We start from the raw sequence: 15149 nt of genomic DNA, 5'->3' as shown, positions 1-15149 counted from the left end.
CCAGATCCTTTTTGTCACTCTGTCATGGGAAAGGAAGCACTGAAGTGCGTCTGTGTAGAGAGAATTGGACGGAGCGCAAAGCCCACGTTTCTCTCGGTTAACACACTGAGCTGGGATCATGCTCCTTAAAGACCCGCGGAGATCCCTGCTGGACGCTGCATCGACTTTCAATGGCATTTCACTCTGCTCTGTTTGCGGCCAGTTCCACACACATTAGGACGCACACACTCACACCCGCCTCCTCGGGAACGGCTCTCGGTTGGTCCATCAGTCGGTCAGTCTTTATCCTTCCTCTGGCTGCGTGTGTTTGCGTGCGTGCGTGAGTGTGTGTGTGTGTTAGTCCTGGACTGCGACGACGGATATGAGGAAGATTTGTCTTCTGAAGGCTGCAGAGAGGGATTCAAACGCATGACCGCTGACGTTCCCAAAAGAGACAGTGGGGGTGACTGGGAGCTTTACGTGAAATATTTGAACTGACGTTTTCTTTTGTCGTTCACATTTAATTTTGGCTGTAAATGGAGGCTCGTCGGTGGGAAAAACTGAGTTAAGATCTTCTTCGTTGCCTCTGGGACGCTGACAGGGCAGTGCGGTTGCGTAACGCGCCTGGCAGTTTTGGAGAGTTTTATTGGTGGGGAAGAAAAGCGCAGCTCCTTCAGAAAGGATGAACAACTCCAAGAACCTCAGGGTAAGACTGCTTATTTCTGGCTTCACGCTTCTTTTTTTTTGCTAAATGGAAAATGGAATTAGTGAGACGCATCGCGCTTTGAGTGGGTCGTCAGAGCCACGCACAAAACGCATGAGGCTCCGTGGTTTTACTCTAAACATCAACACTAGATAGCTTCAGCAGACTCAGTCGTGTGTGCGATGACAAGGAGAGACTGAGTCCAGATCTCACAATCTGAAGTAGTCCTGCTTATCTCAGTGTCCGAATTATTGATCGAATCCATTGAAAATCGGTGAAGATCTGGATTAATCAGCAGCAGATTGGAGTTCTTCAACATTAATTGACAACGTTTTAGTAAATGGTTCAGTTACCATTGAAATTAGCTCTTGTTCCAACTCTTTCACTCTGTTTGGTTATTAGAAATGTCCCATGTTATAGGCAATTCTATTTTACTGTCATTCCTGCACTTTATATTTTATATTTATATTTATATTCATATTTTATACTGTATTTTATTTTATTCTGGAGTAACCTCACAACATTGAAAGCTCAAAACATTGTCCTGAGCCGTATGCAACGAAATTTCGTTCTGTATACACCCTGTGCATACAAAATGACAATAAAGTCAGTCTAAGTCTAAGTCTAATTATAATCGACTCAACTCAACTCAAGGCTTCACACATTACTATGTGATCAGATATGGGTAAGATGATATTAGTGCAGTTGAACCACATCTTCCACTCATCACTCCCTTTACTATTATCACAACTTCCCACATTTTCAGCACCTTAGTCACAAAGATTTTTATCAGTTGAAAGTAGGGCTGCAGAGTTTCAGGAAAATATTAAATTTGTAATACCATTGCGGAAAAATTGCAATATCTATTAATATTATCTTTTATTTTCTGACACTTCATTTCATATGGTTTCCAACCACTCATCACAATCTCAAGCAGATCAGACCCTAAAGAAATACAGAAGATTTGTCAACTAATGGGAACTGGATCACATGTGAAGTCGCCAAATATGTTACAGATATGCAGAGCATGAATGCATGATGCTTGAGTTATTATTTGCTAAATATTGCATCCAAGCAAATCATTTGCAAATGTGATATTGTGTCTTACGTAATACAAGGAGGTAATGCAGACAATCGCACATGACACACACAGATAGTTTAATTGTATAATTAGAGAAGAGATTGAAACTTTGAAAAAAAAGTTTTTAATCCATTGTTTTAAATTTCCTAAACTCAGAGCAACTTCAGTCACTTAAGGTCAGGAGCTAGATCCACAAGTAAAATAACTCTCTGAGTGTGTCAACGTAACAAATTGGATAAATGTTTGGAGTAAGAACTTAAATCTTCCACTCATCAGTCTTTTTACTTCAGTTGTGAACCAATCTCTCCTAAAACCTCGGCAATTGTGCTGAAATTGAAAGATGGGTGTAGGACATGCATTCATCACTTGTAGATCATTATATTTTTGAACAAATGTTTTTATTCTGTGAGTATCTTCATAGGTAAACCAAAATCATCCTTCTCGTAATCGCCTCTGCTTGACGGAGAAAAAGAACTGTGTCCTGTTGTGTGAGCACGTGAGTGTCGGCCAGAGGATTAGGGTTCAGATTCTAGCCTCGTATGGATTGCAAAGGTCACGCGCATCAGTCAGATATTGAAAGAGCAGAACCGCATGTGTGTATCGTCATTTGTTTCTGTGCAGCGGGCATCTCCAAGATGTGTGTGTGTGTGTGTGCTCAGTGTGTTCCTACTACTGTTACAGCAGCCTCAGCCATCTCTGATTGTTAGTGCTGAAAAGGTCACTGATGAGCAAGAGGATCTTATTAGCACTAATAACCTGATGCAGTTTTCACATTAATATCTTCTTTCATCGCATGGGTTATGCGTTAGTTGTGTTTGCTGCAGTCAAACCGGTCCGCTCTGCTGTTAAGTGCTGTTTCTCTCGCGTTTTTTGTTGCGTTTGCATTTATAGAAGCAAAAGTCCGCACCCTCCCTCATCAGTCTGCCGGACGTGGAGTTCTTTGGCCCTCGTCTTACAATCAATAACCACTTACTGCGGAGGAGGTCTCTGTAGCCAAATCAGTGACTCCCCCCGGTCAAGATAGGTATCTCCAGTGTCTCTTCTGCTTGCATCTGTCTGCCACTCCCACCCTTCAACCTTTATTCACATCTGTTGTCACAGTGTTTCTTTTGCTCTTGTCCTTGCTGCCGTGTTTCTGCCGTAGAGGTCATGCAGTTTTCTCTGCTGATATTGTCCAGCACCGTTTCCCAGGAGTCTTCAGTCGATGTTGAGATTGGTCGAACTTCCTCGACCTGAGAATCACTGGGGGTGGAGTGCAACCCATTAATCTAAGCACTGATCTGCATGAAAGCAGCTTTAGTAGAGGAATGTGAGAGTGTTTCCCCCAGAGCAAGCTGTCTGAGACTTATTATAAAAAATTTGCCACCTATCCTCCTCTCCTCCTCAATATTGCCTCCCCGCCTGCTGAATTATAGATCTCTTAACTCAGACTCACACACACTTCTTTCCTCTCTTGTAGCTTTAAACTTTCACATTGCCCTCGTCCTTGGTTTTTTAGATCCTGGCCTAAAATAAACAAAACAAGCTCAACACTGCTTTGCAGTGCTTTCTCACTGCATTATTACCTTAGTATTAAATTATTTCTTATTTTAGAAGCAAAACTCACAAAATAAATTCTTGTTTCCAAAATGTCCTCATATGAAACAAGACTGCAAAACTACAACAAAGGCAAAGAGAAGAGAAATTTTATCCCTTTTGTTACAATCTATATGCAGATTTGTTTTGTTATTTTGATTATTATTGCAGTGCTGTCAAGATTAATTACGTTCATGTAAAAACAACTCTGTACACATGCCTGTGGTGATGTTACATAAGGCTTTTGAATTGTCCTTGCTACTTCTCTCTTAGTATTTAAATGTTTAAAGGCCTCCTTACGGCATGTCAATGTGTATTCTGTGTGGCTGCAGGATAACATTTAAGGCAAATGTGAGAACATTGCATGGGACTTTTCAAAATTTGGCAAGAATAAAAGTCAAAGCTGGCTGGTTAAGAGTACCTGGCTAAACAGAAATTACAGGATTTTTCTATCAGAGATCATTTTGAGCCAATTTCTCACAAAATCCAAAACGTCTGACTGATGCATCAGACTGCTTAGGTGATATTCAAATCTGTCTGCCTGATCTGCCAACACAGATCACCAGGCTGACATCATTGAGCCCAGTTTGACCAGTTAGCCTCACCATGCATGCACTTGCAGTAAAGCCTATGCCACCACCATTATTTCAGTCGATATCAGTGTGTGCAACGTTCATATTGCAAAGTCCTATTTGGAGTGCAATAATTGGATGATGTGTTCTGAGTTTTATGAACTTGCATTTTTCATGTAAATGTAATGTTTAGCCAGTTGGACAGAGTGTTGCAGCAGCCGATGCTCACAGCGGCCGCTAATGGGATCACCCACAAAAGGTCACAGAGTGATGGATTGTAAACAGGCATTTATCACACCTGACATCATCATCGCAAGATTTTCTCATATCATGGAGCATTAAGCAGAAAGACAACTTTGGTTTAGTAGATGAAAAAAGGGTGAATTAAGCAAAAAGGAGAAATACCAACAGTTAGAACAAGGTGATGACCTTATGGTGCAGCAGAAGGATGTCAAGTGATTGATGGAGGAAAGAGCTCCGTCTCACAAGGAGATTTTCAGACAAGGAGCTAATGCAGAGCTGCTGGCTGAGGATCATGGTCAGAGCCCATCCATGTCCATCTATCATGGCTGTCTCAGGGAGCAGATGCAGAGCTGTGCGCCATTCATCTCGTTTCTCTCTGACTCCCTGTCCAATACCTGCTACCTGCTCCGTGTGTGTTTTATGGCCGCTGTTGATGTTTTTCCTCATTTTACTCACCTCTATGCTGCTCATCAATGATGAGGTGCTGTTTGTTTAGCGGAATTGCTTTTGAGCTGATGATATGAGCAAAAACAGAATGAATGTGTGCACTAAATCTCTGACGGTGTCAGTAAAGGGCTAAGGCTTCATTTTGCTCTCGTGGCTCTATGATGAAACGCTAACATGGCAGTATAAAATCAATAATAATAACAGCAGGGATTCAGTTTAGTGCTCTGTCAAACACATCCGTGAACACACACTAGTCTGCAACAATCATCCACCTTCAGCCAGAGCAGTGTATTAGATTGGGGTTGAAAGAAAATTCAAAGCATTCTAAGCTACCTTAGGTTCTTTTTCATTGCGCTCTACAGTAACAGTATGTCCGATTTCAGTTCTTTGAAATACACAAGCTGAAACTTGTCTGATACCCCAACCACTTTCCTTGTGCTTCACTAGCAATTTTTAAAAAAATGTATGTAAAAAAAATAAACAACTAATTGTTATTAACTGCAAATGATGAATTATTTTTTGTAGTCTTTGAATTTGTAATTAGTAATGTATTCATCGTTATTGTATGTTGGCCAAGAAAGATCAACAAAATTCAACAGAAACCACAACAGAAGCTATGCTAACACAGAACTTGCTAGCATAACTTCAGTTGTAGCTTTTTGTTATTGTGTTGTGGCATTTGCATTTTGTTGACCCGTCTTGGTTAACATATTATCTTACCATCCATCCATCCATCCATCCATCCATTTTCTAACACCTTTGTCCCTAGCGGGGTCAGGAGAGGTGCTGGTGCCTATCTCCAGCAAATTTTACGGGCGAGAGGCGGGATTCACCCTGCACAGGTCGCCACTCTGTCGCAGGGGAACACAGAGACAGACAGGACACACAACCATGTACACACACACTCACACCTAGGGAGAATTTAGAGAAACGAATTTTATTATCTTACCTATGTATTTTATTTTTTGTAAAATCATTTGCATGTTAAATAAAGACAAAAAAAGAGAGAAGCGTCTTCTCACATTGGTTTGTAAGTAGGTCTAAATATAGTGAAGGAGAGCTTCTGTGAATCCACACACTGAGCAGTGAATGACCTTATTGACCTTTGCTCTGTAAAACTTGGCCAAGTATAAGCGTGTCTAATATTTATAGACTGACTGGGCTAAGAGCCAAGCACATGAATATTGGGAAGATGTGATTTTTCAAAGACAATAATATTTACTCTGCATTCACTTGCATGGCCCACTTATTCATTTTCTGGGTTAAAACCCAACTAACCCTTAATGACAGTGGATCTAAAGCTGACCCAGATGCTTCAGAGTCCCTGTTGGTCACAGTGAGAATTAGCATTGAGGTTAATGTTATAAATGTTTTAATCTTAATGAAAGAAGTGAACTTCTAGATACACAAATGGCACGGAATAAATCCAGATGCTCCAATAATATCAAGTGTCCTATTACACAAATTAATAGTTTTTTATGCTACTCTTGCTCATTCATATTATCCTATGTCCCCATTTCCTTCCAGTCTCCCTTTCTCATATGCATGCTGTGGATGTTAAAGAGATAGCAGGGTTTGGAAACTGCTGTGTACATGAAGTAAAGAACCACACACACTTCTGCTTCTGGATTAAATAGCTGTATGACAGTGTAAATAGAAGGATTTTCAGCATTGTTATTGTAAATTTAAAAAAACGTCCTGCTGTGAGCCCTAATGTAAAACCATGGCTGCTAATTTACACCTTATAAAATTTGTCAGCACTCAGGATTCAAATTGTTCTGTTGTATCTGAATAATGATTGTGTTGTATGTACGTTGTCCCTCTGCAGATAAATGGTAGAGTAAATCAGTGTGCAGAGGTGTACTTATGTAAATATGGGGGCCCTCCCTCCACTACCAATCTGTAATAGATTTGCTGGAAGGCAGAGATAAGAAGAAACTCACAATTTCTGGGATTAATTAGTCTGTCTTTTGTTTTTTGTGTGTTTTTTTTTTTTTTTCGTTTTCAATCTCAGCTGGTCTTATCTGCTTTATTGCCTCCCCAGCTCATTTTCCCACTTTCTCCTGCTGAACAGTTGTGTGGACACATGTATGGAGGCCTAATGCAGTAGCCATTAGTAACCAGAGCTGACCGTAAGTGCTGTAAAGTGGCCAGAGGATGGAGGCCAAGTGGTGGAATCTGGGACTGAGTGAATCTCACTTTACATACAGTATGTTCTCTATGACATTAATATATCTGTCATTAATCCGTGCTTTGAGACAAAAACAGTCTTCATGATCATTTGATACACGGGCTTGTAAGTGGTTTGTTCTTGTTATGTACTAGGGTTGTAAAATATCAATATTTTTATAATCATTAAGCTTTGATAGTAGCATATATTTTTATTTCCTCCATAGACAGATTGCGCTTAATGGAGAGTGTTGTTAAGAGTCTGTTGAAAATTTTTTACTTTACTTACTTGAATTAAGGCAAAACTGCCAAAATTGCTCTATGGGGCAAACTGATAAAAGCAACAAATGCTTTTGTAAGTACTCCAAATGTTTTTAATTTAAGATATTGGCTGATACTGATATTTCATCAGGTTTTTAGAGGCCTGGCATTTCTTCCCTCTGCAGTATTTGGCAGACTCCTCAGTAAAGTTTACATGATGGGTAATAAAGAGAACCACTTATTGTTGTTTTAAGAATTTGGTAATTTTCTGTAGTCCTATCGGGAAAGGCACTGATGTCTTTATTTGACTTCAAATAAACAGGTAATGCCAAATATAGGTGCATATTTGTAGTGATGTAGGAAGTAACTGCTGACACCTGCAATTAATCCTTTAATCACAGGTAGTCACCTCAACACACCTCAACACTGCTGAACAAAATAATAATAATACAACAGCCCAATAAGCAATTACCACAAAGTAACTCTAGGACATCTTAAAAACAGATGTGACACATTTGAAATTATATTTGCACAAATTACATAACTTTTGCAGCAGTTTATTATTGAGAGATATACTTCTGCTATTTTTGGAAACCGCAATGTATCCTAAAACCATATTACGACCTAACCGTAATTATCACATGTGATGTGCTGTAGCTTTATCCCAGGCCCAACATTGCTCTGCAGCGACACTCTGATTTCATAGCAGTTCACTTACTGAACAGGGCGGTCTGCCTGTAACGCTGAAAAAACACTGCTCAGGTAATGCGTCGGTCACTGTAGCTTCTAAACTTCCCAGATTCTAATCCAGCAAGGCAATCTTAGGTTACATCAGTCCACAGATGCTTCCCCTGGCAATCGTAAGGAACCAAAGAATCCGCTGCCTAGAGACAAACACTGCAAAATCTTCAAAAATATATGTATGTTTTTTCAATTTAAATAGTTTTGGTGTGCAAGGGGAAGCCACAGCACATTATTTAAGCAGATCGTTGTACTGATGTCAGTGAAAATGTATTCAAAGTCACTGAACTCCACTACTCTAAAATAGATTCTGGTCAACTTGCTTCTTTGCCTTTTCATACTTTTGCAGTTTGTGTCTATTTGTGCCAAACGTTTGGTCTGCTACAAGACCTTTTGTACCTAAACTGACTTAAAGTTATGCTCTATCTAGTCTGCAACAAGCAAATGTATTCATGCGACTCTCATTAAGCAGAGGGTCAGTTATATTAGGTTTGTTCTTAATCTAGTTTGTATGAGGGACTGGCCCAAACTGGGGTTGAGACAATTGAAATGGTGTTCAGCTTAAAGTTCTTAGAAAATAATATACAGAAATGATTTGTGATTATTTACTTTATTGTTTGCTTAGTTAAGTATGAGATGTTTTTGTACAGGTTGTAGGTTGGCATGAAAAATAAAAACAAGGATACAACAGATGTATGACTTGGTGAAGTGAAATATTTACTCTTCCTCATTTGCTCAGGGATGTTGTATTTTTTACATAATACTCTGGATTTCTTGGTCTTTTCTGTTCATTGGGCCATCAGCAGCAGTCTCTTTGCCTCCCTCTTTGCTGATTCTGAGAAAATTACTAAAATGCAGGACTTTGTTTGGGAGTCTGCATCATGTCAGTGAGCCTCTCAAATCAAAATTTCAAAGTGTTGCCACATCATAGTTGGTGAGTTCTGCTCACACACAATTAACCTCACTCCATTTGTTTTGCTGTCATATGTTGTTGAAAGTCAGGGTATTGGATCGTAAATCTGGCATTAAAGACAGAATCTAAAGCAGCAGAATGGTTTCTGAATCATGTTAGAGTCATATTTACCTTGAGTTACCTGTAAGTGCTGCATATCAACATCAAAATTGGAGTCACCTCCTTCATGAATCACATATATATGCAGGCACAATCTCTAGCTATGTCTCACCTGTCCCTTTCTCTGTGCTTTCACCCTGAGGATGAAGGACTGGGGTTGTGTAACATTCTGGGGTTGCACACAATGTCGTACATTCATTTTCTGTACTTTTTGACTTTACTATGACAATGAAGTCTCTTAAAAAAGGAAAATAAAATCCTTGAAAACACTAAAGTCAAGTGGTCCAATCATTTGAACAGCATTACACATGCTAAGGTCAAATTGTTTTAATTGTTCCCATAGTCTTTGGGTTAGCAGTTTGCATTGGCAACAAAAGGATTCCCTCATTCATATTCAGTAAAGGAAAGGATTTTAGAGCAAAAATTGTGTAGAGATAACATTAAAAGGCTCGGTGTGTTATTCACCAGCCTTTTTGTTAAGGCAGACTGAGGACTGAAGGTCAATTTAATGATATCTGGTTCCGGTCTCTCTCTGCTCTGAAATCCTGCTTCATGAATATTATAATGAACTGCATTCACTCAAAGCCTTTGCTGGTCGATAGCTGTTCAATGAACCCCCGCTACACACACATCCACAAACACACACACACACACACCCACAAACATCTGGCTTTTAAGCATCTTTATCTTTTTTCAGTTTTTTTAAGCCTTTGTGACAAAGGAACGTCCCAATAGTGGTTGAATAAAAGTAAAAAAAATACAGCTTCATAATTTAAATAAAGTAAGAGCAAAGCTAATAAATAATAGAGGGTGTTAAAAGCAGTCTGAACAGAACCCAGTGCTTGATGTGAGCTCTCTGGCCTCTAGAGGAAATGGAAACAATTCCAATTACAAGAACTGCAAAGCAAAGATTCACCAAATAGTGTTTGATTTAAAAAAAAAAAAGCTTTGACCTTTTGATATCAATTTTGGTTTAATCAAATTTCCATTAGCTAAAATTAAGTGTTAAAATAAAATGACTGCTCGGTATACATTTTAAGCTGTTTACTAGCTCAATGTTACTCATTAGCGCAGCTAACATTAATGAAACTACAGTCTCTTATTGTGATTTTAGTTTCAAACACTCTAAGTATTTCCAAATCCAATGTGTTAGACAACAGATAACAGACTGAAAGCTCAAAAGAATAAAACACAGCTTCTTTTCAGAATTTTGTTTAGCCTTCCTGTTGTCTGCTGAAAGTCTTGCTTTCTTGGACTCTCACTGAGCTGCAGATTTGTCATCGAAAATACATTTATCTTAAAATAGGGTTGTATGTTTCTCTCTTCCCTCGGACCTCACATACTGGAAATGGCAAACTTTGAGTCTACACTTTCAGTAACAGCCTTGGGCAGGGCTGTTGTGTTGTGGTAGAGCTTGGACATAGTGCCGTCACTAACCAGAAGAAGATAGCAGATCGAGTTTCTAACAGATCCATCTGGAAATTTACCAGTACCAGTCGGTAGCATCTGTAAAAGTGTGCATTGACTCTGTTTTTTTTTTAGAAAAAAAAAGCAGCACAATGCAATGGCTAGTAAGAGAGTATGTTTTGAGAGACTTTGCTATAATGCAAGATCAGTATTTTATTTCAGTTGCATTTTTTTAAAATATATTTATACATTCCGCTTTCCACTTAACAGCTGGCCTCCATTGTGCAAAGAGAGGAGAAGTAAAAAAACAACAAGGCGGACAAATTGGCAGGTTTAAATCCTGGTTGAGCTTATTAGTCCAGATATCCTCATCCTGATTGTAGAGGGAAAGCCTTGGATTATTGAGACAAGCAGTCTGCATGCATGTGTGGCAGAGAGGAGGAGCGTCTGGTGCACTGATTCACATAAGTCAACTAATAAGAGTTTTAGACAAATGTTGTGTGCTATAAACAAAGAGTTTGCTATCAGGAAATAACTTGTCACCCTTCACCCTCTGAGAGTGAAAAGAAGGTTAGGAGTACAGCACCCAGCAGGGATGCCTTTTTCTGTCAGGAAGCTTTGGCGCTGTGACCTTTTGCCCTCTATGCTATTCCTTTTGTGTTTTCAGTTGTTTCTCTACAGCCATTTGTCCTCATCCTCCCAGAACAATGACATTCCTTTCATCGACGCCCTACTGAGGTTTTTTTTACAACCAGAAAGTGCTTTGGCTTTTTCTCAGTTGAGGAATTTTATTGCAAATAGTTTGGTGATGGTGGTGGGGAATTAATGTGGGAAGTCTTATACTTCTTAGATGTTTGGATATTATCACTGAATATGATAATCATAGCAACATTACATGCCAGCTATTTTTTTTAATCCTCACCTCCATGAGCAACTTTTCTGCTCTCCATTCCGCCTTCCTGTTATCCGCTGAAGTCTAAGAACAGGACGGCTGTGTATTTCTTAGACTTGATTATGTGCAGACTAAGAAAAACACTGACATGTCTCAGCATGTTTCTTTTTAACTATCTTCTTACCTCTGTTCCTGACTTAATTTTAACCACCTTGCTGTGACTGAAAGTAGATATTTTTGAGTCAACTTTTCATAATAACAGTATTCACTCTAAAGATTGTTCTCAGCATGACGTAATATGGCTTATATTTAAATTTCCCAAGTGCACCAATCCTGAAATCCTCAAATAATGTTTTTTTTTCTATCTTTACCTGTCTGTTGCCACGATTAAACTGAAAGAAAACACTCAGTATTACTCCTGTAAGACTGCAAATATGACCAAAACAGCGAAACCGTCCACCACTTATGCTTTCCTTTTCCATGTTTAGTGGAGGTGTTAGGTCCTGAGAGCTCCCAGGCGTGAAGAGAACTGAGTCACACATCCCTCTCGAGCCCTCACAGATATATAAGCAGAGTCAATAAGCAACACAGCCAGCTTCCGCTCACAGACTAGCACCTCACTTCAAACACTAACCTGATGCATTTCCTCATGGAAAGAACAGCCTGCAACTTCACAGAGACAATTTTTGCACAGCTTGCTTTATGTAACATCTTTTGGCCTAATGTGCCATTTTCAAAATGTGGATAAATCCTCTTTTACTTGATCTTAGGGATGTGCCGACATTGTGTTCTTGTTAAGATAGATCACAGTGGTCTTTGATCAGGAGCTTAGAAAGACCTGCTTCACACCCCTTCCTGTTCTAAATCCGCCTCTCAATTCTCCACATTAGCGTCTGACTCAGGGGTAAAGCCAATCACTTACTAATACAGTATCAGCTTGTGTAGTAGACATTTGCTGTGCACACTTACTGTTCCAGTAAAGTGCTCTCGTAAGGTTACAGTGTCAGTGTGCACATGTGTTGTTCACTAATTCGTCTATTGGCTCTTGTAACATTTAAACCATCGGCTCTGCCAATTCACTCTCATTAGAGTTCCCCAATTTCTGTTTAATAGGTAAATGAGCTCTGCTCCCTGCTCTTTTTCACTCTTTTTATCTTGGGATGGGGTACAGCTTTTTACCAGCTGTGAAAAGCAAATAACTTCTCACAAAGAACATAATTGATGCCATTATTTTTTTTTTCAAATAGGCTTTATGGGAAGTGATTGGGGCAAGCTGCTCTTATTTTCAAGCCTTTTATGGTTTGCTTTTGTGTTTTGAGGATAAGCATGTTTTGTTGATTTTTATTTTCAGCCTCACAGATCAGAGAGGATTTACGTTTTATGATGCCTGAAGTGAGCATTATTTTTCTCTCTGGACCCCTTAGAGTTGCAGTCAAAGAGAAGCAGAAATCGCCTGCTGCTGTTCATGGTGTGTTTGTAAAGGCGCAGGTACTCAACTGCAGCACACTTTATTAGTGTCGACTGTAACTGTGCGCAATATTTTATAAAACTTTGTGCTGTGCGATTATTATTTTCGCAGCTTGGTATATCAGAACGATGCCTGTAGAATGCAACAAAAAAATCTCTTGACTGCAACTTTCTTCTTTCTTGGTTGCACTAGTGCACACAGACATTTTATGGCTTTTCACATGCAAACTATCATTTAGATGAAGTTAACATCTAACTGATTTTTTTAAAAATACTTTGCTGTTACCTTTCCTGGGGTACCACATCTATTGGTTTACTCAAGATCTGCTAAACTACCCTACCCCCACTGAGCACCTAAGGCTTATTTCTCCTCATTATTTCTGTGCAATTGTGTTTTTTTCACTGGTGACCCCTACTGCTTGGAAAGAGAACTGCAGTGAATGAGACAAAAACACAAAATGAGCATAAGGAGCATCTAATATTCCTGTTAAAAATGACAAAATGGCATGTGGATAAAAATACATGATGCAATTTTATGTACATGTTCTGACTTGTTACAAGGTGTTCTGTCTCTATATGGGAAATATTTCAGTCCATTTAAATTTTCCTCACCACTGTTAGCCTACATTGCCGTCACATTTGAGTAATAATGTCACTATGAAACTGTTAAATGTGTGCAGAATCCTGTGATAGTTTAGATTTGATCATTTGTAAGCAGTTACAAATATTTCCTTTTGAAACATGAAGCCACCAAACGAAGCCACCCAGCCCCACATAGACGGCAAATCTGTTAGTTGCACTAACGCACACATGGGTGCACACAAACTGTCATTGTTATCATTTTTAAGTTGCCTTTTAATTTATTCTGTAGTCTGCTTCTACTCCTGCCAGCTCCCAGTGTGCTTCTGCATAATACTGCAGACCTGGGCTGAGTGTGCACAGAACGCAAGAGCTGTACAGATTTATTGTGCCAATAAATTGCCGGAGTGATCAGTTCTTGGAAGAGTCTGAGCTCCTTGTGCTCAGTTGGCGTTCTAAGCAAATTTGCTTTATCGCCTGAGATACACTCAGCTGTTCCTCTCCACAGGACCACCTTCCATCTAAACAAATGCCCTTGCAAGCTTAAAGTGCACATGTGGAACAAAAGCGCTCTAATTGACTCGCGTACAGTTTATTGCTTTCACAGGCATACTCTTCTGTCTTGTGCTTGTTCATAAAACATGATTTAGTAAACAGAGACAGGCAGATTATTTCTCTCTTTAACACATTCTGCTCTGACTCCGCCCGGTGCGTACCGGCACTCGGCTGCGGCAAAACACACTGGGATTTGTGAGAGAACAGCTGGCGGTAAAGTCACTTGCACAAGACCTCACATCACAACCCCATAACTCACATGTGCGAGTACAGTAGTTTTCAGTCCAGGCAGTGTAATTGAATGCATACACTCTCAGGAGGTGCGAGAGTTGACTTTGCTCAGGCTGAAAGTGCAGCCAGGTTCACCGCTGAAACGCTGTAAATCACCTAAAAAATGAGTTCAGCATGCTGGTCTTCATGGGGCATTTTGCCTCGCAGGGCTCTGTCTGCTTGTGTGTATTTGAAATCTAAGTATACCTTGGCTGAGATTAAGCCTACATTGTTTTGTAGCCAAGTCTGCTATCGTAAAAGCTAATTTCTAGAACTCTATTGGTTCCTCTGTTCCCTCCCTCCTCTCCATCTTCCATGATCAGTACCAAACCAGTTGCCTTCACAGTTGCCGTGCCCTGACTTCCCAGCAGCAGCTGGAGTCTGAAGCACTGTAGGAACATTGTGTGGTGAATGGGATCATTGTTTAGGAGCGGTTTGGGTTTGGATTGTTGTGTAGTCTGACTGCCGGCTATGCGTTGTGTGAACCAATGCACATGTGGGGGCATTGCACTTTTTTATATAAAATGGTACACAGAGTTCCTACTGGAATGTGCAGCCCCACTTTATCCTTTAGTCTATCCTTTGTACCTTTTCTTTTACGTTCTACTTCTCCCTCCATCACTAAGCACAACCTTGGGTGCAGAAGAGGAACAGAGTAAGTAAGAGGGAAAGTAATGGAAGAGGGTGGAGAGAGGCGAGGCACATAGTTGTGGCTGGCTAATTGAAAGCCAGCAGTTCGGTCAGTAAAGTCCCTATGTTTTGGAGTGGTCATGAATTCTCAAGTCATTTCTTTTGTTTGTGCAGAAATGCAATAGTTTGACAGCTGACATTGATGCTAATCTAAGTTATTTCTGGCATTGATTGTCCATATTTTGTGCAGTCAAATAGCTTTTTTTTATAGTTGTTTGAAAAATTGGTAAAAATTTGTATGACTATTGAAGTACCTTTCATTATGTTCCTCTTAGCTTGGCTTTTCACGTTTTTGTATTTGACCAGAAAATCTGCTGCAGTGTGACAACTGTTAGTGACATGACTGCGTAGTGGCTGGAGAATAAATTATTTTCTTTGGTGGCATGGTAGGAGGAAATGTTTTGCTTGGTTGGACTTCATACAACAACCACTACTGCAGTAGTGTC

The 15149-nt window shown here is 39.8% G+C and overlaps 1 protein-coding gene across 4 annotated transcripts in view; it reads left to right on the top strand.

Annotated features, from left to right (window-relative positions):
- Nucleotides 1-15149, top strand: part of rtkna (rhotekin a) — a 61109-nt gene that overhangs the window by 30978 nt on the left and 14982 nt on the right. Inside the window, exon 1 of one of the 4 annotated variants that reach the window (XM_028033747.1) lies at nt 18-685. The exons of the other annotated variants lie outside the window; for them this stretch is intronic. Coding sequence (XP_027889548.1) covers nt 662-685 — 24 coding nt within the window. The 5' untranslated portion in view covers nt 18-661. Of the gene's footprint in view, nt 1-17; nt 686-15149 lie in introns of those variants that run through there. 4 annotated transcript variants of the gene reach the window in all.

Source organism: Xiphophorus couchianus, chromosome 12 (genome assembly GCF_001444195.1).
Source record: "Xiphophorus couchianus chromosome 12, X_couchianus-1.0, whole genome shotgun sequence".
NCBI lineage: Eukaryota > Metazoa > Chordata > Actinopteri > Cyprinodontiformes > Poeciliidae > Xiphophorus > Xiphophorus couchianus.
Note: the sequence above shows the minus strand (reverse complement) of the source record. Positions and strands in the feature narration are given on the sequence as shown.